This window comes from Acartia tonsa, chromosome 13, assembly GCF_053477335.1.
Source record: "Acartia tonsa isolate MP-2025a chromosome 13, ASM5347733v1, whole genome shotgun sequence".
NCBI classification, from domain to species: Eukaryota; Metazoa; Arthropoda; class Copepoda; order Calanoida; family Acartiidae; genus Acartia; species Acartia tonsa.
The window spans coordinates 27656465-27683266 of record NC_137272.1 but is presented as its reverse complement, the minus strand read 5'-3'; the positions used below and the strand labels follow the sequence as shown (position 1 = coordinate 27683266).

Below are 26802 nucleotides of genomic sequence, written 5' to 3'. Positions count from 1 at the left end.
AAAACCTGTCCTATAGTGATCCGGACGTTATTTTTTATGTTTTTTAAGTAACTTGTCCCAAGGGGAACCCCTGTTCAATTTTTTTATAACTCTTGTGAAATATGTGGAAAAAGATTATCTAAAATTGGTGTTTTGGCTATACATATTTGGAAAAAAATAGATCATTCTCATGTAATTTATGTGGCAAATCTCTTTAACTTTTTTCGATATTGTCAAATAAAAAAAGTTTGGTCTGGTCAATGTTAAAAATTCTTTAACATATAATCATATCTATCCAATGCCTAATATATTCTACTAAGACATATAAAAGTTCACTACTCTAAGTACCTTAACTCTTTAAATACACTTCATAGAACTATCCCTTTAGCCTACCAATTTAGAATCCGGAATCCGCTATAAAAAACGGATTCCGGATCCGGATTCGGATTCCAAAATTGGCCGAAAATTAGGCGGATTCCGGATTCCGGATTCGGATTCCGGATCCGGATTCCCATCACTACTTATCATATTAACGATCAAAAGTAACAGTACACATTCAACGATTTTAACCATTTCTATATTACACGCTAGGTATCAGTTAGGCTCAAACAGACGGGTAGTCCCTAATTATAGAAGAAAAGCTTTATTCTAAAAATAACTACAATCGATTTTCTAGATTAACAGGAACTTAAAAAGATAAAAAGAAACTTAAGGAATTTACAATTGAACCATCGTTTAAGGATATGTTCGTCCTAAAACAATCCAATTTCATTTCCATTGTATTATGCTTCCCTCCAATTTGTTTTTATATTTATATAATACTCTTTTTCAGAAAGCTGATTCACAATTTCTTATTGGCTGTATTTGAAGATGGGGACAGAATCTTTCTGTCTCAAATGGCATGACTTTGAGACCAATATAAGTCATGGCTTTAGAGACATTTACAATGCTAAAGGTTTCGCATTAGTTTATAAACCAAAAATCAACCCTAAATTTAATAATACCTTAATTTGTTTTATACATGGTTCTACAGAAGATTTAAACTTCATTTTTATTTTTCTAGAATGCTTTTGAGTGACCGTTTTGATGATATAATAACAAAAAATTTCCACTTTACCTCATTTTTAAAATTCACAACTTAGGCTTATTGTGGATTAGAAGGTTAGTTCTAGGGGGGTTTTGTGCATGTTAGGTCAAATTAGAGTATCTCTTTGAGTAAATAAATCTGAGTTAATTATGTAGCCATTAGATAAAAATACACAATTATCTGATTCTGATTCCCACCGAAATAAATATACGCAACGCAATAGGCCATGGTTTAAAACGTTTTTACAAGCTTAGTTGCCCATGGTTTGCTCAACATGTATGGTATATAAAACTAATGTCAAAATTTCAAAGATTTTCTGGACGTGTCGCTGGTATGTGAGGGGAGTGAACTACAAGCACACAAAGTAGTCTTAAGTGCTTGTAGTTCTGAGTTCTATAAGATACTCCAGGAATGAGCTTTGTTAAATAATTTAAGTTTTGTTGTTATTTTTATTCATATGTCTCATCTAGTTTACTCTATAATCTTAAATACAAAGAACAAGCATACATAGATCATAGTAACATCCTGTTACTTAAAATAACATTTCTGTTAAGATTATTGGTCTGAAATCCGAAATTTAATCACTCCTCAAATATCAGGAACCAATGCTTATACAAAAAAAAACATTCCTCCACGTACAAGATTTTATTTCAATCCTTTACATGGAAATAATATTAAATACAACAAAAACAAAGATTTTCCAATTTAAACTAACACTTAAACAATAAACAAAGCCTATAATAATCAATATATAGAACCACCCTCACCAGCACCCTCTACTGTACATGAAAGGAGTCAGATTCTCGGACCTGCAGTCAATTCTGACCTTTATGTACAATGGGGAAGTCAGTCTGCCACAGGATGATCTCAACTCTTTTCTGGACGTCGCTGAAGATCTGAAAATAAAAGGTAGATAAACCACCTTCTTGATTCATTTACTTTAAGTATTAGGCATAAGTACCATTTTAGGGTTTTTTGCCAAGATTCTCATGACATATTTAAAGGGTGTTGAGCTCATAGCATAACATTTGTTTTCTTCCTCGAGTCAACAAAACAATATTATTGAAATTTGTATTTTCTTAATAGTAAATATTACCAAATTGTTTTACTTACAGGTTTAACCTCAAGTGCCCCTGCCTGTTCACCCAACCGTACCAAAACCTCTACCCCAGCTCCTCAGGACACGACCACTGAAACAACGAACGTAGCTAAGCTCCGCCCCTCGCCAACTGATAAATCTCTGGACCCGCCCACTAAACGCCGTCGTGGCGGTTTTGGCAGAGGGAAAAAGGACAACCAAGAAAATATACATAAGGTATTATACAATTACAAGAAGTTTAACCATTTAAAAAGCAAAGCTCTAAAAAATATTAAAGAAACGATACATATAGATGATAAAAACTGAACAAAAAGATATGATTACTTGTAGTTTGATAAAAAATTTGTTTGCTTTATTTAGAAGTACTACTCTGCAATCGTTTAAAATTTATTAGTCTAATATTAGTAACAGGAATCATCATTTCATATATCTACGAAACAGAAAAATAATCGCACAAAATTTGTAGGACAAAATAGGTATTTAGCCAGCCATATCAAAAGTGGATATAAAAACTTTTTTTGAAGTAATAGGTTTGAAAATTATTCGACCATTCTTTCTAACAATCTTCTCATATTTTCAGGAATCTGAAGAGATATCTCAAATAAAATGTGAACCTGACAGCAAAAGTAATGCAAAAAGTGATGATGGATCAAATATAGTCGTTGGTAAGTATATGGTTTACAAGGATAACACAAATCATGATAAATATACCTCCCCCTTTTTATATTAATGAAAAAATCTCCGCCTATCGAGCACTGAACTCCCCCTCCCTTTTAATGTATTAAAATAAAATTATGGGGTTGGGGGTATTTTTTATCTCTTATACCGTAATCTAACCCCTGCTGGTTGCCCTAACTCTTCGGGATCAACCTGCCCTGCATGCAGGGTTACCCAGTACCCAATAAAACCTAACCTAGCCAGATCTAAAGTATTAAACAAACAAAATGCCCCTCCTGCATCATTTTCAATTGTTTTGTCTGTGCTCGACTATGCTTTTTGGGGAAACCGCCTAATTTTTATATATATTTTAGATTGTGACACAGTTCTCGGTGGGATGCTAGAAGCTGACATATCCATACGAGAAGAAAACGATGAAAATTTAGAAAATTTTAGGCAATTTTTTCCTTATTAATAATATCATTAAAGGTGTTAGCTTTGCATTTATGCTGTATGTGTTAATAGAGTAAAAACCGGCTATTTTGGGAACTAGCCTATTTGGTAAATCATATATCAACGACACCGAACTTTTCCGCCATTCTTATTATGCATTGCTATTATACTGAAACATAAATACACATTCTTAATACTAAACTAAAACCTCATCTGTAAAAGATAATATGCATTGAATAACTACAAATGACATGATCTTGTTTTATTGGCATTTAGGTATATATGATCATAATCAATAATAGCACAAACATAACATGATAAACATAATATCAAATCAGCAATAGATAAATATAATAAAACGATAGTGGTGAATGGGTAGAAGCTTGCCGGTCCTGGCCTCGAACCTGCAACAGGAATACTCTAACACTACTCCCTATTTCTTACCACTGTTTTTCTTGTGGGCACGCCTCTCACGCTTGGTCATCTTCATCATCTGGATCTCGTCTAGGAGCTTGGAGTTCTCGTGACGCAAATCTTCTTTGATGTCCGTGAGCTTATCAGCTAGCCGATCCAATCTTACTTGAGCCTCCCGCAGTTGACGATTCTCGTCCTGTAACTTTGTGATCTCTGCTTCCATCTTAAAGTCGCGAGCCTCCTTGCACAACTCGAGCTCAAGACGAAGACTCTCGGACTCTAATTGTACCTTCGTGAGTTCTGTACACTTTCCCCTGTACAGTTCTGCGATCCTGGAGGTTACCTTGGCTGTTTTTCTCTCAGTGCTGTGGGGGTCACTCTTCCTGGGCATCCTGGCGACTCTGTTGAGCAATCGCTCCAGTGCCGACACCGAGTCCGGTGTCCTGGCTCCGCGGGGTCTTGCGCCACTGACACAGCTGTCTGCCCGTTCCCTGCTGTGTGTACGGTGGCTGCCTCTCCTTGTTGTGGATCTCCTTGACGCGCTTCTTGACTGGCGCCCACGAAAGAGTCCTCTGCTCTTTAGCATGGATAGGATTCTCTCGTCGTCCACGTACTCGCTCGTCATGCCGAGGGGGCAGGGGATGGCCAGCACATCTGTCCGCGGCTCTCTGGGCATCCTCGGGCTCTGGAAGCCATTTGCGTGGTGCTTCTCCACCCAGGTGGCGTTGACAAAAGCAGCTGCCCCACTTGGACTGATCCCAAGGGATGATTTACGCCACCATTCCTCGTACATTTCGGCGTAGGTGTACAGCTGGTTACCTTTTGGACGGAGGTACACCTTATGTAACGCCATGTTTTGTTCTCCTGTCTGAGCCGTGTACCTGCGAATCCAGCTGTTAAGATCCCCAATGTCACTCCAGTATCTTTCCGCATCTGGAGCGAAACGTAACGTGCTCCATGTCACCCTGTGGCGGGACGACTCCATGGCGGCCTCAGTCACAGCCTTGATTACGGAGGCGATGTCCTCAAAGCTCTCATCGTATATAAACGCCGTTAACACATCCACCGTTATGAGCAGTTGTCTTTGCTCCCTCTCCATGCTGGATAACAACATCTCTCCAAACTCTTGGAGAGTTTTCTCCTTCAGCACTAGGTACTTAACCTTGGCTCCAGCGAGAGTCTCTATCTCGAAATCCGCGTAATGGATGTGGATGGGGCCAGTCTCCTGTTCCTTCGCTGGCGGCTGTTGATCCCAGTCCTCCTCTGAGGTCATGTTCCCACTATCGTGCCTGTCAGCCATGCTGAAAAATTGGAAATGGTTTTATTTTCTTTGAAAAAAAAAATAGACAAAAAAAGCGAAAATACAGAGTTTGGTAAATTTGAAAAAAAAATGAGTGTTGTTGTGAAAACATTAATTAATTTAATTAATTTCGCAGCGTCGTTTATACGAAACATTATAAATAAAATTACTTTAGCTTAAAAAACAAATTGTAAATGTATAATAAGTTGGAAACATGGGAAATGAAGGTTTCTTTTTTTAGTAAGTTAACATTTGAAAATGTTAGATGTTGTTTGGGAAAAAAAATATATGGATATAATGCAATATGTACGAGTCATGTTAAGATACTTTAGATAATATTCTGAAAACAAATTATGTAGTTGTAAATTATGAATTTTTAGAAAATTCTTTACCTTGAGGACAACAGATGCTTTTTGTAAAAATCCGGAGGTTTATAGCTGCAAAACAAAGCAGAAACTGATAATTTTCCTCTTCGAATACACATAATAAGTAACTTTTTTCAATAAAAAATTGTCCAATAAATATCTTACACGTCTTTATGGTTCCGCAATTGGTTGAAGAAAGAATTTCCGCTTAATAAAAATGCCGCGTATTGCGCTTTTTGTGAACGTTGCGTAGTAGTTGGAAAAAACTTATTTTAATTAGATTACTTCCGTTGAAATTGTAGTTACAACGTAACTTTTGCCTTGGTTAAAGTCGTCTTCGTAATAATTTGGTTGTATTATTAGAACTTAAAGTGTTTAGGAAGTAAAATGTGATTTTCTTTTCTCTTTTTTGAAAATTTATTTTAGATCGTGAAAAAAAAAAAATAATAAAGAACTAATGGATTTTTTATTTGATAAAAAAAATAGGAAATTTTAGGTAAATAGTAAGATTGATTTATTGGAAAAAAAATTTTTTTTTGATTGTATAAAGATGTTTGGAAATAAATCAATTTTGTATGGCTCTGATGTAATCAGATCCCATTTTTCCAGACTGTAAGATCATCATGAGTTTGGTGGGGTTTATACCTTTTTTTTGTGAGTATGTCTGCGGCTTGCAGCTCTCCTGGAACCCACACTAGCTTCTTGATTTCTCCTTCTTTCAACCACTGTTTGACCATTCCTATTTCTCGCCTCAATCTTCTTTCCCCCACATCTGTTGAGTTATGTGCTGCTTCATATGCATCTTTGTTGTCAACAATGGCAATGATTGGGAATTCGTATTTATTCCCTAGAATTTCACGTAGAAACCATCTTGTGGCTATTGATGCGTCTATGCCGGTGGTCATACTCATTGTTTCAGCTGCAAGTGTGGAATTTGTGACTCTTTGAATCTTGTTTGACCTCCATTCAACTGGAGCGCAGTCACCTCTTTGGGTATTGACCAGGAACATGATGTATCCCTGGGCACTGTCTACACCATTGTTCAGGTTACCAAAGCTTGCGTCTGTGAAAGACCAGATTTCTACATCCTTGAAGTCCTTGAGATTTGCAATTTTTATTTTTGCTGCTTCTTTGAGCTTCATCATGGTCTTTCTAGCTGTTTTGAGATCAGCTACTTTGCCTCCTTGCATTTTTGTGGAAGTTTCAATCATTTCAAAAGCAAGATCTGGTCTTGTAGCTCTGACTGTCCAGTTTATGGCACCTGTCATTTGCCTAAGAAGTGTAAGTTCTTCTTTAGTCATGTCCTCATTCACTTGGCTTAACCTTTTAGCTTCTATTTGTGGTATTCTCACGCCTTCTACATATTTCTCCTGATCAAGAGTTATTCCCTCCTTGGTTTGCTTGAGCATAAATCCCGTGTACATGAAGGATTCACTTTCAGACTTACCCATTTGGAAAACTTCTAACACTTTTGGCAGAATTTCTCTGTTAAAAAATTCCGTGCCACAATGTATGAAATCATCTACATGAAGACCAATTACTCCTTCTAGCTCTCCTTTCTCATTTAGAAAGTAGAAAAATCCTGAGTCGTATGCTGACTTCTTGAATCCCAGCTTTTCCAGTCTGTTTTTGACTTTTTCATACCATTTCTTGCTGGCGTCCTTTAGTCCATAGAGACACTTCTTCAGTCTCCAGAGCTTCTTTGTCAATTCTGCTTCCTTGGGAGGTTTTACCAGTACAATTCTGTCTAGTTCATTCCCTTGAAGAAATGCTGATTTCACATCGCTAGCACTAATTTGCCATCCTCTTGTGGCAGCGATAGCTAGTATGATTCTGAGAGTGTGTTTATGCATAGTTGGAGACTCTTTAGGTACATCATGGATTTCTTGAAAACCCTTTGCCGTTAGTCTTGCTCTTACCTCCTCTCCTTTCATTGTGATTACCCATAATGTGGTTATATATTCTTGTCCTTCATCCTCAATGATGTCATAAGTATCAAAGTGTTGTAATTTATCCAGTTCTTTTTGTTTGGCTTCTAATGCTTCAGGAGTGTTTGTTTCTTCTTTTGCTACTAGAGTTGCCAGTACTTCTTCTGGTAGGTTTTTATCCGAATTGTCCTCTCTTTCTCTCCTCTCCACTCTTGCTTCCTCTATTTTTCTAATCTCTAAGTTTTCAACATCATCACTTAGCACTTCACCATTCTCAAGACTGAAGTTGTACCAGTTTGGGTATTTTCCTGTTCTCTTGCAACTGCTTGTAACTGTAGCATTGTGCCAAGTTCCATCCAATTTTATTTGAACTTTCTCCGCCTTTTTAAAAAGAATAACCTTTGATTTTTGGGAAATGCTTTTCTTGGCCGGTCTGCCAGATTTCTTGTTCTGTTGTTCTGAAGGTACACTTTCTTGGGTGTTGTCTTCAGTTTCTTCTGTGTTTTGGATCTCCTCTGTGTTGGAGATTTCATCTTCAATTTGTTGAAGATCATATTGTGAAATTTCACTGCTGCTCTTTGTCGTAGCTTCATTTGTCTTGTCTGTCTTTTCCTTCCTTGGCTTCTCCTTTTCTGTTGTTTCAACAGTTTCCCCTACTTCTGCTTTTATTTTAGCAGCAAGTTCTGGTTTGACTGGATGTAGCCTGTTAGCATGTACTTGTCCAAAGTATTTACCATGTCTTACGCAAATCACTTTACCATCTTGGTATACAACCTTTCCTGGCCCTAGCCATCTGTCATCTATTTGTCTTCTGTAGTATACATAATCTCCAGGGTTGTATACATGTTGTGCCGTTCGCATTTTTGTTCTCAGGGCTCTCTTCAGCTTCTCACAATTTTGAGATTTCATGAAGGCAGTTCTGCATTCATGTAGAGCTTTCAGTTGATCCTCTAAAGCTTTGCTGTGACTTTTAGTCTCTAGCACGTTTGGTGGTTCATCAATAATGTTTGGAAGGTTGGGTTGTCTTCCAAATACTAGTTGAAATGGTGAAAAACCGTGTACTGTAGATAGAGAATTCTTTGCCGCACAGGCCCAGCTTACTGCAGTCTCTAAATCGATTTCAGGATTATCTGCTTGTACTCTTACCACAATGCCATCTGCTAAACCGTGTACTTTTTCACATATCCCATTGCTATGGGGACTGTATGCAGCCGTAGTAAGAACTTTGATGTCCAGCTTGCTCATAGCTTCCATCATTACTGAACCTGTGAATTCAGAACCGTTGTCTGTGAGGATTTTCTTTGGTTTTTGGAAGTATCTGACCCAGTGTGTCATAAAGGCCTTTACTACTTCATCAGGTGTCTTAGATTTCAAGACAGTACCGACTGTATATCTTGTGAAATAGTCCACCATGTAAAGGATTGGAGTTCCTTTCATGATTTTTAGGTCCATTGCTACGCATTGATTAAAGTCATTGGCAAGTGGGTATGCCACTGAGGGTCTGTCTGGAAGTTTCTTTTTCATAATACATCCCTCACATCCATCAATAATCTTGTCAATCATTTCATCAAAGTGATCATGCCATTTTTCTGCACCTTTGAGGAGATCAACAAATTTTTCTTTGCTTCCATGCCCAAATTGTTTGTGCAGTTTTGTGAGCATCTTGTACTGTTCTCTTATGGAAGCTTTCTCTAAGTCAATTAACATCACATGTTCCATAACCATTGAGTCTTCATCGTCGTCTTGACCTAGCAGATTTATTATATAATGTCCTGCACTTGTGGTGTGTAGTTTTATTGGTTTTCCATTGGCTATGGCTGTGTCATTTATAAGGTTGATTGCTATGCCAAGCTCCTTCATGTGGTGTTTTGATAAAAGTAGCGGAATATCGCTATCTATTACGTCAATAGAGAGTTCATGTATCTCATTGGCAATGATTACTGGAATTTTGTATATTCCTTGTGATTTTAGTGACTGTTGGTTGCCGAAAGTAAATGAAGTTTTACTTTTGTGTGGTCCTGAGAGTAGGTGTTTCAAATGCTTTGGAATAGCTTGCATGTATATCTTTAGCCATTTCATACCTGTCACACTGCTAGAACAGCATGTATCTAGCGCAGATGCATTTAATGCTTCCGCCGTGAATTTGGATAATTCATTTTCATCCGTTGTGAAAAAAATGTGTTTTTCTGTATCATTATCAGCCTCCCTTTCCGCTTCTATCTCTTTTAGTATGTGATCTGGAATGTCGTCTTCCGTGCCTGAATTTTCGCCTTCTATCACAAATGCTTGTCTGTTCGTCTTCTGGTACCTGTTAGCATTTAGATTTTTTGGGTTGTATGGGCATTCTCTTTGTAAATGTCTTATTGACATGCAATTCCTGCATTGTAAAATGCGTCCCATTGCGTCTTTAGAATTTATAGGCCCTCCTTGATTTTGAGAAAAATTATTGCCCCCTTGATTTTGAGAAAAGTTATTATTACCCTTGTAATTTTGGTTATATCCCCCTTGAGTATTTTTGAAATTACCCTGCGAGTTTTGGTAATTATTTCCTTGTTTGCCCTTTTGGAAACTTTTTCGTTTAGTCCAAGCCGCGAATGCCTCTTCATGTTGTGCCATGAAGGCATCTGATAAAGGTTCCGAGTTTTCCTCATTCTTTAGGCCAAAAACGTTGGTAAGCATATCGAACATTTTTGATTTTACGTTCTCATAAAGTTTATCATCATTGGAAAGGTCAACTACCGAGTTTAATAACTCTATTTGTTGCGCCGTAAGATTGGCGTTATTCATGAGAAATCCCACCTTTATATCTGTGGATAGTGTGGTTAAACCTGCATTTTCTGCCTTAGCTACCAAGTACTCGAAATGTTTTGCATATTTTGCAAATTCTTGTCCTTGTTTTTGGCGGTAGTCAACAATATCACGGAGACATTGGAATTTTAGCGATTTCGACGGTTTACCTATGTGTGTGTCTAAAAATTTAAGAATTAAGTTGACGCCGTTTTCCGCTGTCGCTATCGTTTCCGGACGATGTTTTTGAAAAAGTTGACGCTGTATATTATCACCGAAGCTTTCGTGGGTGTTTTTAATCCCAATCAGGAGTAAAGCTCCTCTTTTTGATTTTGGAATGTCGGTGATAATGTTCCATAATGTTACATTATCTTTGTAATCTGAATAGAGAGAATAATCAGAAAGTTTGGGTGCTTCCTGAGTAATTTTTACTTCAGTCATTTTTGGAGAATTAGATGAGGTTTCAGTGTTTTGGAAATTACTTAGCCTCTTGCTGCTTTTTACAACCTTTTTCCTTTTATTTTTGTCTAAGCAATCATGTGTGGAAATGCGGTTGTTTTCTTTGTCTTTAATGTGACGTGGCTTCGTCCTTCCCATTAAGACATTATAAGTATAACTAAGATTGGTTAACAGTTTTCTTTTGGAAAGAAAAGAATTGTAAAGACTATATTATCATTTGATAATTCACTGGCCTATCTACGGGCCTAATATATAAAGGATTTCCATTTTTATTTCACCGGCCTAACTACGGGCCTAATAATTGTTTCACTTGTATGATAGCAATGCAGTTTGAAAACAATATAATAATCACCGAACCTCTACGGGTCTAAAATTGAAAAGTAAGATAGCAGATAAAGTGGTGTGTTTTTTATATGGTTGCCGTAGATCTTTTTAAAAAAATAACTGCTGCTGCTACTATTTGTTAATTAAAAACCGGCTATTTTGGGAACTAGCCTATTTGGTAAATCATATATCAACGACACCGAACTTTTCCGCCATTCTTATTATGCATTGCTATTATACTGAAACATAAATACACATTCTTAATACTAAACTAAAACCTCATCTGTAAAAGATAATATGCATTGAATAACTACAAATGACATGATCTTGTTTTATTGGCATTTAGGTATATATGATCATAATCAATAATAGCACAAACATAACATGATAAACATAATATCAAATCAGCAATAGATAAATATAATAAAACGATAGTGGTGAATGGGTAGAAGCTTGCCGGTCCTGGCCTCGAACCTGCAACAGGAATACTCTAACAGTATGTACCGTCACTATGTATGTATGGAGTCTCTTAAACAGGCGTAACATTTTCCAGACAAAGTCAGTACAATTAAAATACAGTTTGAGTTGCACAATGTATAAATTATTCCAAGGAGAAAATCTGGGAAATTTGAAGTGGTGGACAGCGGATGAGTGGATCAGATGATCCTCAAAATTTTTCTGGCATTTTTAATTCAGTTCCTTTAGATAGTAAAGGTAAGATATCAAAGTTTGAAAATCCGAATTTTTCCCCCACAAAATTTTTAAAAATACATTAAATTAGGAACCTCCCCCCACAAAAATTAACAAACCTTAAAATCCCACCTGAAAAAAGATTGGACGTCCTTGGTTGTAAGTAGCGTAGCTACTAATAAACTAGGTGAAGGTCGTACATCCTAGAAAGCTACGAAACTAAATGTCACTTCTTCGTTTCAAGACATTCGAAAAATATACAAATGATTTTTATGGCTTGAAATAAACTAAACTAATGGATTTGTAATGAAAAATGTTATATTTAACGTTATATTGATAATACCTGCCATATTTATTATTTGACTTGGTATTTATATTTAAAGGAATGAGTATAGAAGAATTGGCGAATATATATTTAAAGAAAGCAGAAACTGGCAGCGGTTATATTTGTCAGGTATGTTGAGTTTCCAAGTTTTGCATGTTATTAATCTTGTCATATGTCCGATCATATTTATTGTGTGATTGTATTTATACCATTTTTTTAGTAATTAGTCCATTATTTACTAAAATTGTCATACAACCCCCCCCCCCCCCAAAAAAAAACAAGGGGGTTTTCAAGGTAAAAGTCAGCCTACCTAGATTATTTTCATTGGGCGGAAGTGATAGCATGCCATTTAAAAAACCTTAGTAAAAACTCAATCTTAAATATTACCTACCAAAAAAAATATTATTTTTCTAGGTTTGTTCGCGGCGGGTGCGGGACCGCTACGCGGCCCAGGACCACCTGGAGTGCCAACACTACCCCAGTCATGAGAGATACACCTGCGAGATATGCGGCAAGAAGTTGCACGCGAGAAAACTTTATCTCGGCCATAAGAACTATTGTCAAAAGTATAATAATACACATAATCAGTCGTCGCAGGGATATTCATTCTGACCACAAATTTTTGGACATTACTTGAAGATGGTATAAAAAATCATTAATATGAAAAATTTAATATCATGTCCTTCAGGATGCAGTAATTACATATTATCTTCCATTTAATTTTTAATTGTACAGAAAATAGAATAGTTTATTATTTCTATGAAGGAATAGAAAGTTTTCAAAATCTTTAGCAACTATAATATATACCTATGGACGGACAACTCCGTTTGAAGAGTAGCTGCGCATTATTCTTTGACCCCATGAGTAGAATGATTTTGTAAACTATTTAAAGAAAATTTCAAATGAAAATAATATAAAAAAAGGCATTATAGCTTAATTTGAAAAGAAATACAATGTTTAAGTTTATTATAGCTACGCTTTTATCAAAGTATAAAAATATTTCGTACAAACAAAATGTTTCCTTCAGAAACAATTATCGATTTTTCAGTCACAAATTCAATAAAATTTTTCAGATATTTTATTCATTTCTGGCTCACAATATAAACTTTTAGATGCAAATTTATTTTTTATTTTTAAGCTTCTATTACTCGTTGTTTATCTTGGATGTTTTTATATTTGTTGAAAATTGTTACATATAAATGGAGCATTTCATTTTTACCCTTCATTCTTGTATAAAAGTAACAGGGTGCCTGCGAGTTAGTCTGTATGTGTGTCTGTTTGTATAGAAGGATTTCGCTAACCTCTGAACCTAAATGGTTCTTCTTTACTATATAGGTTCTCATAGATCCTATCATCCTAGAAAGGTTTATAACTTCTTTTTCTTTTTGAAACTGAAATTGAAAATGGGGGAGTTGAATTCATTCTCCCCCAAAACTCAAGTGCCCCAAAAGGGCCTTTAGGGGCGTAGCCAATAGTTAAAAAATAAACCAGATCACACATACTATAGGTAGTCTTAATACTTACTAATACTAGTTTTCATGATTTATTAAATCATAATATAAATTCAAGTATTGCCATAGATCTGAATGACTTTTCTTAATAAACTAACCAAATGTATATACTAAAGCATTTTAAATCAAATCAGTTCATTATAAAAAAATGCTTATTTCAAGACGTCTAATTGACTTTAAAAATTATAATGGCATTATTGCTTGAACATAATATTAATGCAAGTCTTACAAATGATATTAATTTTGTAGTTATCATCTAAAGTAAAGTTTTTCTATAGCGAGGGTAAAAATGGCAGTACGGCACAACGTAAGTACAGCATAGACAGTTGGATCTTTTTTAATTTTGGCCAAAAATTAATTTTCAAATCTGTTTAAACTTGGGATAAAAAAAGTAGTATTCCGATGGTTAGCAAGGTTAAAGAATCTATTTTTAGTTAGTAAGCTTCGCTTTTATGGCTGTTATCATCATATTTCTATAAAAATGATAAAAGAATCTTATTTATAAATGTTACCAAATTTATTGTTATTATAGAAAATTTAGATCTTTAAAACTATTTTAAAATTGTTGACTAGGTATTAAAACCTATGTTTATTGATTATTTTAAAATGGTAGTTCATTGAACATTAAAATAAAGAAATTGAAGTTTTATATATCAAACAGAATTTACCATGTAGTTTTCAATATATTCATTACAAATCAAATCTTTAACTAAAACAAAAACAAACCTTTTATATTATTTTGAAATAATTATATTTGTTGATATTAATATAAAGAGAGTAATGATCTACTTAAATTGTCTAAGCCCGTTAAACGACCGTTCTCTAACTATCAATTTTAATAATATGTACTATCTATATAGATATAACACAGCTTTAAACTAACGTTATTTTTAGTACCTATAGTTTTTACAGACATTTTTTTATAGTTCAAATTATTATAGTTTATAATTATCATATATTAAAAATAACTTTCTGATCATGTTACAAGCACAAATTTTTGACAAAATATCTTTAAAATGATTTAAAAGATTAAAATCAATTTATTCTGAAAATTGATCAAATTTTAACATTATAGTAGTAACTTTATTAATTTGTTATATGTAAATCGATTATTAATCATTAGCTAAATCACGAATCTATCTATCATGCAACTCATTAATTTTGATTTCAGAAGATTTTCTGAAAATAAATTCGTGGATTTTTTTCTCTTAAAAGATGCCAGTTTGGTATTATGATAAAAAAGAGTTGAAAATCTCTCCGTCCACTCAGTCTGGCATTACTTATGAGGATGAGATCAGATACAGAAGAGAAGGGGCGAGGTAGGACTTTTCTATAAAAGCTTGATTAAGATAAGATTAAAAGCATCCTGTCCTGTTAGTGTTACATTTTTTTGTATGGAAATGTTTTTTTTAAAATTATTGATCATTATAATACAAACATTGTAATTGAATTGTATGATTATATTCTAGGTACTTCTCTTTTTAGTAGTAAATCTACTAAATATTTCACTTTGTTTGTCCGTCAGCCCGTGAGAAATGTTATTTTCTCGACTGCTTTTTAAGATATTTTGCTGATTTATGTTGTTTATCTTAAATCATTCTTTATTCTTATATGTCCATTTTTCTCTTTCTTACTCTCTTTTTGTTATGGCCACTGAACATTTGCTCTCTAAATTACTTTGTCCGTTTGTAAATCCATGATTTTTGGGCTTCGCAACTTATGGTCGTTTTCATTTTTGTTAAAGCTGTAGGTAAGTTCTTTTGTTTTAGGTTTATTCAAGAGCTTGGCAAATCTTTGGGACTTCGTCATGACACAATGGCTACTGCATCCATATATTTTCACAGGAAAACATCCATTAAAATTTTTTCCTTTATTTCCATGTTTTTATCAATATTGATAAAATATAAAGTTTTTCTGAAAGACAACTATTCAAAGCTCTTCCAACTGTGTCTTCCTCTTTTGTGCTAACGTTTTATATACTGTCGTGGTGGCGGCTTAACCTTATCTTAGAAAAGCTTGGCTTTTAATATTAATGGATAATATTTCAACAGATTCTACCTTTTTCACTCCTTTATAAGTTTCCCGCGGTATGTTACCGCCACGTGTGCCCTCTTTTTGGCGGGAAAGGCGGAAGAGACGCCGAAAAAGTGCCGGGACATAATGAAGAATGTGAAAGAGTTGCTCAACTCACATCAGTTTGCTACTTTTGGCGTTGATCCGAGGTAAGTGAGTTAACATAGATGAACAAATTCATAAAAGCTCAGCTTAACAAACCAGGCTAAAAATGAAAAAAGTGATTGCCTTTTAACTGTTGAAAAACCAAAACATTGATCGACTGAAAATTAAATTCAACAAAAATTTAATCCGTTGTTAAATTGCTTAAAATGCAAGATGCTGAATATGAACTTTCCTAAAGGGGGGGGTTTTTAATGCAACCATCTCGTAATCAGTGAGCAAATGGCACTTAGAATTCGAATTTCCATCTATAATTTTGCATGAGTAATCCTTGGTAGGTCTATTTTCCCTAAATCGAACAAAAAGTTGGAAAAGTAATGGCTAACGGCTGGCGGCTCAGCTATTTTGCCATTTTTTGATATTTATACTGCAAATTAGTCACGAAACCTCTCTCAACATAATACTATTTTCTACTCCAAAACGCTATCAAACGGTTCTAGACGGTAGCTGTTGGTAATAGAAGTTTTAAAATTGGTTATTGCTATCATTTAACATGAATTAAACCAAAAATATGTTAAAAGTCGATTCCTACGTAATTGATGATGGATTTACCCTGAAAATAGGCAAAAAACGGCTGAACGGCTGAGCTGCTAGCCGTTAATTTTCCAACTTTTTGTTCGATTTAGGGAAAATAGACCTACCAAGGATTACTCATGCAAAAGTTCAGATCGAAATTCGAATTCTAAGTGTCATTTGCTCACTGATTACGAGATGGTTGCATTAAACCCCCCCCCCCCCCCCCTTTAAAGACATTTTGCTCAATCACCCTAGGAATCATAATTTTAGATAATTTTCACATGTTATATCTTTGTACCTACTATGATACGCTTCTCAGATATTTTCCTGTTTTTGTTAAGACTAGGTAATCTTTCCAGAATTGAGAAAGTATTTGATCCTTCATCAATAATAATATTAATCATTTTAAAATCTAATGTTTTTATTTAGAGAAGAAGTTATGACACTAGAAAGAGTTCTTCTCCAAACTATCAAATTTGATCTACAGGTTAGAAAATAAACTTTTCTTCTAATATGGAAGTCAGAATTGCACCAAAGGAGAGTTCATTCAATACTTCCTTGATATTTGTATGGCCTTAAGGACCTCTAAAACAACTGTCTCAAAAGGTTTGTCTTATCTGGTTGTCAGTTCCACTATCTTATTTTTTAGCTTTTCTGCCTATTCTTAATGGGATTTTAATTATCTTCGGCTAAAAGCTTTAGAAAATAACTTTTCCGTCATTCTTTGCAGTAATTGGATAATTATCTGCCAAAGTAGTTGGATGTATGTGTGTCAACTTGACATTTTTACTGGATTTAGATTTGTCATCTGTTGAGGTGAATCCTAAAACTGTCTGGTAAAATGTAATTTTTCTTTTAAATATCTTTATTGCTAAGCCAAAATTATGATATTAAAAAGCTACTCTTAAGTATCTCAACAACTCATTAAATCAACTTCATGGAATTCTAATACTTTTAAAGGTGGACCACCCGTATTCTAAAATCCTGAAGTACGCTAAGTGCCTGAAGGGTGACCAGAGCAAGCTGCAGAAGATGGTGCAGATGTCCTGGACCTTTGTCAACGACTCTCTATGCACTACACTCTGCCTGCAATGGGAACCCGAGGTAAATAGCTTTTCTAAGTTTCTTAGATCTTAATGGTCATTTAATCAATAAAATAAAGATTTAGATATTCATAAAAGCGAAACTTACAAAAAAGCAGGCACATAGAGGATATTGAATTGTAAATTACAATTGTACAGAACTAAAATTAATGTCCAAACACTATTATTATTTTGTTTATCTTTTTTGGGATGTACATCAATTTATCGTCTACTGTCTTATCCCTCAAGATCCCTGCAATGAACTGTCCTATTATTTAAACTCTTTAATTGAATCAATACATATGGATTTGAATTGATCATTTCTGAGATAATAAGGCATGATTTTGTAATCATAACATCACTGCAATTAAATAACAACTTTAAAGGTAGCTACATACATTTGAATCATCCTGTTTTTGGGCATGTATCTTAAGCGCTGTCATTCTTCAACTTTAAATGTTCGTATGTCATCCTTCATAAAAATGTCAAAATCATTTTATTGTATTAAAACTCATTTCCCAGGTGATTGCCATAGCTCTGATGTACCTGGCAGCCAAGCTGAGCAAGTTTGAAGTCAAGGACTGGAAAAGCCGCACCGATGACCACAGGAATATATGCATTTAATTACTTGAGCTTTTAAAGAAACTTTATTAGTATGATTGGACCATTGGTCGAAAATGTTTTTTTTTGTATGTATTTTTTTTGACAGGGTTAACGCCAAAAAACGAGCAAACATATGATAATTTATTTTGTTTCTTTTGATAAGGGTTGAAATGCTTTTAGGGTGAAAAGAATGTTTTTTAGATGAAAAATTTGGCATCAAAGGTGGGTTCTCTATAAGCAATATTGACTTAAATCGTTAGAAAACTACCCAGGTGTACCTAATAAAATTATTTTCGAGAGAATAAAAATCTTGTAAATCTTGACCCATAATATTAAATGTATATATTACTTAGAAATTGGTGGGACCAATATGTAAGAAATCTCACCACAGACATTCTAGAAGACATTTGCCATCAAGTGCTTGATCTCTACTCTTCTCAGGCAAAATGCGCCAAAGAAGCACCCCCCTCACCCCCTCCTGGGTCACGACCACCTCCACCTTCCATCCCTACGCCCCGTTCCTCTTCAAGCACCCCCTCAGGTTCATATAAGCAACAATCAGGAACCCCTCAAACGCCTCTGGCCAGACCGCCGTCAAGCAGAACAAGCAGCAGTAGTAAAGCAACTCCGAAACCACCTCCACCACATCACGACGGCACACCTACTGGACCACCCAAACCGCCAACGGCCGCTCCCATTCCGCCACATCCAGGGAAAATGCCCCCAATGCCGCCCACTGCACCTCCGCCAAAATCTGTAGCTCCACCAGCTCTACCGCCGTCACTGCCGCCAGGTCCTGGTGTGATGCCGCCATCTCATCCGCCACCGCCGGCCGCCAACAGTAATCCACCCCCTCCTGCGGCTCCAATGATGTATAACAGCCCCTATTTGAATCGGAACCAACAGGCCGCTTTAATGACTACAGGTTACGGACTTCAAGCACCACCACCCAGCATGTTGCCTGTCAGTACCCCACCCCCAAATCTATCTGCTCCACCCCCATCTGGCTATCGCCCGCCAGGAGCACCTCCAACCCGCCTTCCAGGGACACCAAACACGCCATCCCCAATGGCGTCAGATCATAGACGTTATCCGCCACCACCGTCCGCGCCTGGAGGTCCTCCACCTCACATGACCCCACGAGGACCACCTCCAAATATCCGAGGACCTCCACCCGACACCTCCCGACCCCCAATTCATGGTGGACCCCCATTACAACCCCCTCCCCACCAGAGAGGTGATACCCCAACAAAAGATGGTCCATATGGACCACCACCGCAGATGGGTAACAACATCCGTCCGCCTATGCCTATGATGAACATGTCACCGGGCCTGCGACAGCATTCAACGCCCCCGCAGCCAATTCGAGGTGGAATGGGAGGTCCACCACCCCCTATGGGAGGAATGAACACACCACGAGGACCTTACCAGCAAAATATGGGCGGAGGAAAAATGGGACAGCAGGGTAATAATCAGGGACGGGGAACTCCTTATCAACGACCGCCCCAGGGGGGTGGTCAAGGTGGGTACCAGCCACGGCCACCACATGGTAATCAACAGCGGTGGAATTAGAGTTTAGTTTATTAAATTAAAACACATGCAGTCTTTATTTTAAACTTTGAACTGGTTGATAATTTTGTTAAAAATCTACATAACTACAGGTCCTTTAAAAGTACTTAAAGCATTATTTTGTAGCTTTTGTATTACTGTTATACATAAAAAGAATATCAATTTAAATATCTTGTTAAAAATAATGATCTCTAGAAGGTTTTTAACAAAAAGATAGAAGATATCTTCTTATTTTACATAATAAAAGATATATATTTTGTTAGGTGCATTTCATATGTAAAATAATCTTTGTAAAAATGGTGATATCTCAAGTAATATTTTATATGGTACCTTATTATTTCTATAATTTTGTTTAAATTTTCAGATTAAAAAGAATTTAGAAAAGTTGATTTATTTAGTTTTTATTTAAAATGTGATCAAACTAGATCTGCTAAGAATCTCTCTCAGGTAAAAATGCAAAGTTTTTTTCATTGATATGTTAATTTTTTCCTAATAGAATATTTAGATACAGAAAATAAAAATAGAGAAAAAATCTCTAGTACTAAAGCTGTACTCAGTGTACTAGTTATTTAGAACATATTTTATTCCAAATTAAGTTCCTATTCTTGGTGCCTTTATCAAATGCGTATCAACTTTCTAAAATGAATGAAAATTACGCTCATTCAATCCCGATTTTAAAAAAATTGTAAACCTTATAATAAGTAACGGGATGTTTGTCTGTTTATCTCGTATTATGTATAGCAAAAAAAGGAAATAAGATATCAATAATGTATAATTTCTGTCAAGGTAAAGTGGGTCCAGTAAACCAACCTGTATAATCTTTAATTACTCAATTGTTTTCTGTTAAGGTTGGACCCAAATGACAATCCAGTCTGAAAAGATGGGTGAGCAACCTATTTTCACATGCAAGGCTCATGTTTTCCACATAGACCCAAAAACAAAAAGGTATGATTCTACTTTACTTTGTAAAAGCGAAGCTTTTCTATAATTTGGGACCGCCAGTCCGATGAAAATTATAAATAATAAAGATGCATAATATCTTTAAGTTGGAGATTTAAGTTCACTTTTTTAATAGCGAAACTATTCTATAACTTACTTTGTCTGTCCGTTTTCTCGGCTACTTTTTCTGGCAGAGAGTTGAAATTTTTGAAGATTCCTTGGGCATTCAGTATTTAACTTAATTCGTCGGTCTGTCGGTCGTGCATCATAAAGTTTTCGTGATATCACCTGAACATCATAATTCATTTTGGCCGTTTGTCCTTTCTTGAATTTTTGGTGCATCGCTTCTTGTGGACATGGATGTTGCTATTCTTTTTTCTAAACTTTTTTATTTTTGCAGGTCATGGATCCCAGCTTCCTCTGCGGCTGTGGCCGTATCCTTCTTTTATGATAGTTCCAGGTATGTTACGTAGAAAAATAATTTTTCATAATTGTAACAGGATGTCTGTGTGTCTGTTTCTCCTTAATATGTACCTATTTATAAAAATATTTTATTTAATTTACGTGTAGGCACATCTAAATTTGAAATTTCCACATCTATATCCAATTTAATTATTTAGGCACCTAGATATAATATTTATATTTGTCAGGTCTTTGTACCGCATAATATCTGTGGAAGGCACCAAGGCTGTTATAAATTCAACGATTACCCCCAACATGACATTTACAAAGACGAGCCAAAAGTTTGGTCAGTGGTCGGACGTCAGGTAAGACAAGTTTATTCAATCAGTTAATTTTATGAATTTAAAAATATATTAGAGCTGAATTTTCTAAAATTGAAAATGCTTTTCATTACCACTTTTTAAAAACTGCATTAAAATATCAAGAAAAAAAAGAGGCATATTAGCCTAGCTTTAAAAATCCTGTCTCATTGGGACACTTTTTTTTCTCTTAAAATTAAAGACAAAAAAATACAATTTAATATCCATGTGGTTTCTAATTCAATTTAAAAACTAATTTTCACGAAATTAAATTCTTGTTTGTTATAGGGCGAATACGGTGTATGGTCTTGGGTTTAGTTCTGAGCCGGAGCTTAATAAATTTATAGAAAAGTTTGGCGAGGTGAAGGAGGCTACGCGGTCAGGTAAGCACATGCTTTTTATTGTTCTTGTGTGGGATTTGTATAAGACAATGGGCGGCTGTATTCTTTAAAGTTAGGTTATATTAATTACTGGGAAGCCCCGCAGCACTCCAAAAAGAAAAGGCATAGGGAAACCCCCTTTCCCAATTTTAAATCAATGTAAAATTAAGTTGGAGGGCTTGGGGGGGGGGGGATTCAGTGTTCAACAGGTACTTTGAGGGAAATCATAAATTTATATAAAGTTAGTCCTATGACGGGTATTTGGTATTTATGTTTGCATTGAAGATACTTATTTAGGTACCTACCTATTATTTATATTTTCTTTGTAAAAAAAACCTCGAGAAAACTAGATTTGTGGATATATTGAGTTTTAATGCCTTAAATGACAGATGTTCTGTATGTTTAGGAAAACCAAATGGAAGTGGAACAACTCCAACTACGAGTGCTAGTGCTAGTCCAGTCACTTCTAGAACAGGTACATAGTTAGATAGATATTCAGGCAGAGTGCTAGTGCTAGTCCAGTTACTTCTAGAATAGGTACATAGTTAGATAGATATTCAGGCAGAGTCCTAGTGCTAGTCCAGTCACTTCTAGAACAGGTACATAGTTAGATAGATATTCAGGCAGAGTGCTAGTGCTAGTCCAGTTACTTCTAGAATAGGTACATAGTTAGATAGATATTCAGGCAGAGTCCTAGTGCTAGTCCAGTTACTTCTAGAACAGGTACATAGTTAGATAGATATTCAGGCAGAGTCCTAGTGCTAGTCCAGTCACTTCTAGAACAGGTACATAGTTAGATAGATATTCAGGCAGAGTCCTAGTGCTAGTCCAGTCACTTCTAGAACAGGTACATAGTTAGATAGATATTCAGGCAGAGTGCTAGTTCTAGTCCAGTCACTTCTAGAACAGGTACATAGTTAGATAGATAGTCAGGTAGAGTCCTAGTGCTAGTCCAGTCACTTCTAGAACAAGTACATAGTTAGATAGATATTCAGGTAGAGTGCTAGGTCTAGTTCAGTCACTGATGATGAACACAATGATAACCATGACCTGACTATCCCCACAATCAAAACTATATATCTAATAGATATTATCTATCTATCTTAACTATCTATCTATCTAGGTAAAGAACACAATGATAACCATGACTATCCCCACAATCAAAACGATGCTGTCAATTCCAACCTTCTCAAAACCCAGCTCACCATTTCAGGTAAAGAAATCTCTCCTAAAACTACCCTCGGGAGGTGAAGTGTCGCTTCGGGTTTTAAACCACATTATAATATATATCTTACTATCTTCATAACTATCTTTCTTTCTGTTTTCTGGTAGTTTATGAAGTATGACATTCTTAAAGTAGTAAGTTGCCTTATGTCTGTTTGTCACACCAACAAAATATATAAAATGATTTTTATCAGATTTTATTGATGACAAAATTACTAGAATAAAAATTTTAGACATTTATTATTTCGAAGTCATCATTTTTCATAAAAGCTAATTTCGCTATTAAATATTTTTTAGGATCTGACAGCCCGAAGAAGATGTCTGGGGAGAAAGGTGCCGCCCCCACCCCACCCTCAGGCGGGGGAGCAGAGGCCCAACTCAAATATGAGAATGACCGCTTGAAGCTAGCCCTGGCACAAAGCAGTGCGAATGCTAAGGTATTTAATAATATTCAGGAAAGAAGGGGACCCAGAGTTTTTTAACAAGTAAAAAACTTTGCCGTACTTTAATAAACAAAGTAGTTTGGTTCAAATCAACAGTGACCTAACTTTTCAACTAGCGATTTTAATATCTAGATGAAATAATTTTGTTTGTCGTAATTTGGGTTGTACAACTATTACTCACACATAAATTGTCCTTCCCTGAAAATTTTACAAAAAAAATAAGTAGGTACCTATTATTTCTGTTAGTAGATATAATAATATGTATCTTCCTTTTTATATCTTTTTTTTAAGAAACTTATTGCAGGATGAAATATTTGGATATTTGATTTGATCACACATTATTTCCCATAAGATCTAGTAGATAATATTCTGATTTAAAAATGTTATTTGCTCCGCTGATATTGAAGGTACACGGTCTGAATTTTTATAAAAATTCCTGAGACTCACATTTGAGCTACTACTCTTAAAGTGATCAATTTAGGTGTCTTCTAGGCCTTTTTTGAGCTCAGTATTCTTTTTAAGAAACACAGTTTTCTCGGCTAGGAATGTCTAGAGTTCTGGTGAAGACAGAAGAGTCCCTTTACCAAAAATCACACTCTATATAACTTATCTTTTCCATCCATCATGCAGTTTGAATTTACATTACATCTTTGCTAGGTACTTACCTATGATAAAATTGGCCCAGGGCCAATAAAACAGGTAACTTTAGTAATAGTACCTAATGACACATGGCCGGTCTACACACACACGTACGGTAGCAGTACACTCTCATTTTAATAGCTATACTGAAAATAGATCGTACAAATCAAACCTCAAAGCCTTAACTATTATGAACAATGAATATCTGCAATGATAACAAAGATCAATTGTTAAGTCATATATTTTCATAGGCGAGGATAATTGACATGATCATATATTTAATAGCATGATATAATTAATTACAATAATAAAATGTGGGCTCTCGATAAGGCAGAACTCGTACCAGGACTCGCAATCTGTAATAAAGAGAAATCATATTTATGAGGAATTGATTTCTCATCAACCTATGGATGTTGTCATCCTTGTTTTTGTATAGAAATGGGAGGTAGAATTATCAACACTGAAGAACAACAACGCCAGGTTGACAAGTGCATTACAAGAATCCACAGCAAATGTCGAGGAATGGAAACGTCAGCTCCATTCTTACAAGGTAAATTATCATTTATTCTTCAGGTTACAATTAAATTGACTACGCCTCTGAAAACCTCTAGGAGCTCTGGAGGGAAGAGGTGGGTGTGTAGGGGAGGGGGGGGGGGAGTCGATCAAATATTGACTTTGTAATCTTCGAAACCTAGATAATCTTTATGGGAAAATCTTTAACTTTCTACTTCTAGTCTTAGTAAAAATGTTTGTTTCCACTGCTATAAAAAAATATTGATAATAACAGGGTGGGAGGGTAAATTTGGCTGTTTATTACACTATTCCCTAAAGTTCATAATTTATCGGCCATTGTCTTATCCCTTTATATCCCTAGATAATGTGAAATAATTATAGGAGGAGAACACAAGATTGAAGGTGAAGATGCTGGAGCTGGAGGCGGGCAGGGGTAACTGTGACGTTGATGCCCTGGCTCAGATCAGGGATATGAGGGCACATATTGAGGTAGGTTTTTTTCACTGCTTTTTTTGGAGGGGGACTATTTTTGATAGATTATCCCGCAGAATTTATAAATAACATGAAACTAGTTTTAATAAATTTTATAGGTTTTCTTTATTTATTTAGTTGAAACCTATTTGAAGGCTATATGTATTATGTATTTTAATTTTGAATCCTGATATAAATTTACCCTTCATTCTTAAGAAAAATCATTTGCATGGACCTTATTTATTATATCATTTAAAAAAAAGTTTAACATTTTTTGTTGAAAAACAGGAGGGTGTCGATATGAATTGATCGGTTAAAACAAACAGTTGAGTCCAAGGGAAAATTAGGTGCTTTTCAACAAAGTGCCTTACAAGCACTGAATATCCCCCCCTCCCCCCATTTCATTTAATTTTGATAAATTGAAAATAGGGTAGGGGTAGTTTTTTTCTATGCCTTAAAAAATCCTTAACACGCCAACTTCCTTTTCATCTAATGATTTATGTGTTAAACAATGGGAAGGGATGCACCAGAAAATTAATTGAAATAAATGGAAATAAGGAGGGGGAATTTTTTTCTCATTCCTAAAAATACTCGAAAAACTAACCCCTACCTTCCATATTTTTAGTTAATTTGAAATTAGGATGGGAGGAGTTTCTCTGCTTAACAAGGTCATGAATGGAAAACTTTAGTAAATTAATATTTGTATATTGTATAGGAATTAGAGGCCGAGTTAGGGGATAAAACTGACGAGGTGCGTAAGCTGAGAAATGACGGCGGACCAGGAGCCGCTGAAGAAATCAAAACTTTACAGGTATGATATTTCTTCACCGCAGCAATGGATATAGAATTAGTGGATATTGTGAGAACTTTTAGCATACCCTGAAGAAATATTTGTTCCAGCTGTCTAATAAAACGATACACCCCCCCCCCCCCCTAACCCTTATGATATTACCCAATTCTTTCCCCTGGTGCATGGTAGAGGAACGTATTGACCAATATCTCAGCATTATTTTAGCAACTTAAATTGACGAAAAAATTCCCCAGACGAAAAATCTACGTATTCTTTATCCATTAGCACAGCTTCTCTCGTCTGTCAGCTTTTTTTTCAGAAAGTTAATTGCATCTTATATTTTGGGAATAAATAAAAAATGAGTGTAAATTTTTTAAATTTTTGATTCTATTTTTTATCCATTTATATTTTTTAATAGCAGAGGTTTTTTATTTGTATTTTAAAATATCTTGTAGAATTCATAATTGCATATGTTAAGTTATACATTTCAGGGGAATAACATAATACTAATAATTTAGATTGAGAATGAAAGTCTAAAACTGACCTTAGAAAAGACCCAGTCTCAACTGGATACCTCTCTGGATGCCCAGGTATAGATAGATAGATAGACATTTAGGTAGCTAGATAGTTAGAATATAGACAAATAGAAAGTTAGATTATGACAGATTGACAGAGAATGGATGACAAACAAACAAATCCTTTAGTAGGATAGGTACTTTTTTGTAATTAAAAAAAATAAGAGATATTCATAATTGTTTCAGCTTTTAACCATTTTACTGATATAAAAGTAATATGATGTATTTCTGTGTGTTTGTAGCTTAAGATTTTGCTAACCACTGGAATTTTAAACTGAAATGGAAAATGGAGGATCCTCTTACTTCAATTGGAAGGGGAAATTAGTGCAGATGTAATAATTTGCGGTTCTATTTATATAAAAAATGTGACACATACGGTATCGATAGCACAACTAACTTTATTCTTTTTAAAAGCGATGCTTTTCTATAATAAGGGTCGGTCCGTCCGTACGTCCGTCCGTCACAAACGGATAGCTTTTTACGTTAATTTAGTCATGTTAGAATTGTCCTATCGATTTCAAACTTTGCATGGTGATTCCTTTAGTAGTTAGGTACGATTTAGATAGCGTAACAACACTATAATCATTACAAGAAAGTCCGTACGTCCATTTTAAACATGTTGATTTTTTTTTACTTTTTTAACAACAAATTTTTATGTGATCTTATCATCCGATTGATCTGATT

At 35.3% G+C, this 26802-nt stretch overlaps 3 protein-coding genes across 49 annotated transcripts in view; all 3 read left to right on the top strand.

Annotated features, from left to right (window-relative positions):
• The first annotated feature begins 777 nt into the window (after positions 1–777).
• On the top strand, positions 778–14551 carry LOC145303673 (uncharacterized). Its single transcript, XM_080145279.1, has 9 exons — positions 778–934; positions 1378–1475; positions 1822–1975; positions 2182–2381; positions 2746–2830; positions 3197–3278; positions 11487–11566; positions 11926–11996; positions 12282–14551. The coding sequence occupies exons 1-9, from the start codon at positions 850–852 to the stop codon at positions 12477–12479; spliced, it is 1053 nt and encodes a 350-aa protein (XP_080001405.1). The 5' UTR covers positions 778–849; the 3' UTR covers positions 12480–14551.
• LOC145335529 (uncharacterized) lies at positions 14545–19744 on the top strand. Its single transcript, XM_080181324.1, has 7 exons — positions 14545–14697; positions 15148–15222; positions 15430–15600; positions 16559–16616; positions 17090–17233; positions 17734–17819; positions 18168–19744. The coding sequence occupies exons 1-7, from the start codon at positions 14594–14596 to the stop codon at positions 19384–19386; spliced, it is 1857 nt and encodes a 618-aa protein (XP_080037450.1). The 5' UTR covers positions 14545–14593; the 3' UTR covers positions 19387–19744.
• Positions 19744–26802, top strand: part of homer (protein) — an 11953-nt gene continuing 4894 nt past the window's right edge. For all 47 annotated transcript variants that reach the window (XR_013873776.1, XR_013873775.1, XR_013873765.1 and 44 more), the window contains exons 1-12: positions 19744–19830; positions 20232–20328; positions 20723–20782; positions 20973–21089; positions 21372–21466; positions 21870–21938; positions 22587–22676; positions 22985–23124; positions 24206–24319; positions 24664–24771; positions 25469–25564; positions 26062–26133. Coding sequence is in view for 4 of the 47 variants with exons in the window: in XM_080145278.1 (XP_080001404.1) it covers positions 20243–20328; positions 20723–20782; positions 20973–21089; positions 21372–21466; positions 21870–21938; positions 22587–22676; positions 22985–23124; positions 24206–24319; positions 24664–24771; positions 25469–25564; positions 26062–26133 (1047 nt within the window). In the remaining 43 variants the exon portion in view is untranslated. The remainder of the gene's footprint in view (positions 19831–20231; positions 20329–20722; positions 20783–20972; positions 21090–21371; positions 21467–21869; positions 21939–22586; positions 22677–22984; positions 23125–24205; positions 24320–24663; positions 24772–25468; positions 25565–26061; positions 26134–26802) is intronic.

Coding starts and splice junctions, on each gene's coding strand:
- LOC145303673 (XM_080145279.1), top strand. CDS start 850: ATGGGGACAGAATCTTTCTGTCTCAAATGGCATGACTTTGAGACCAAT. Junction 935..1,377: donor AGACATTTACAATGCTAAAG/GTTTCGCATTAG, acceptor AAAATTTCAAAG/ATTTTCTGGACGTGTCGCTG. Junction 1,976..2,181: donor TGAAGATCTGAAAATAAAAG/GTAGATAAACCA, acceptor TTTTACTTACAG/GTTTAACCTCAAGTGCCCCT.
- LOC145335529 (XM_080181324.1), top strand. CDS start 14,594: ATGCCAGTTTGGTATTATGATAAAAAAGAGTTGAAAATCTCTCCGTCC. Junction 14,698..15,147: donor TACAGAAGAGAAGGGGCGAG/GTAGGACTTTTC, acceptor CTTTTGTTTTAG/GTTTATTCAAGAGCTTGGCA. Junction 17,820..18,167: donor AGCCGCACCGATGACCACAG/GAATATATGCAT, acceptor TATATTACTTAG/AAATTGGTGGGACCAATATG.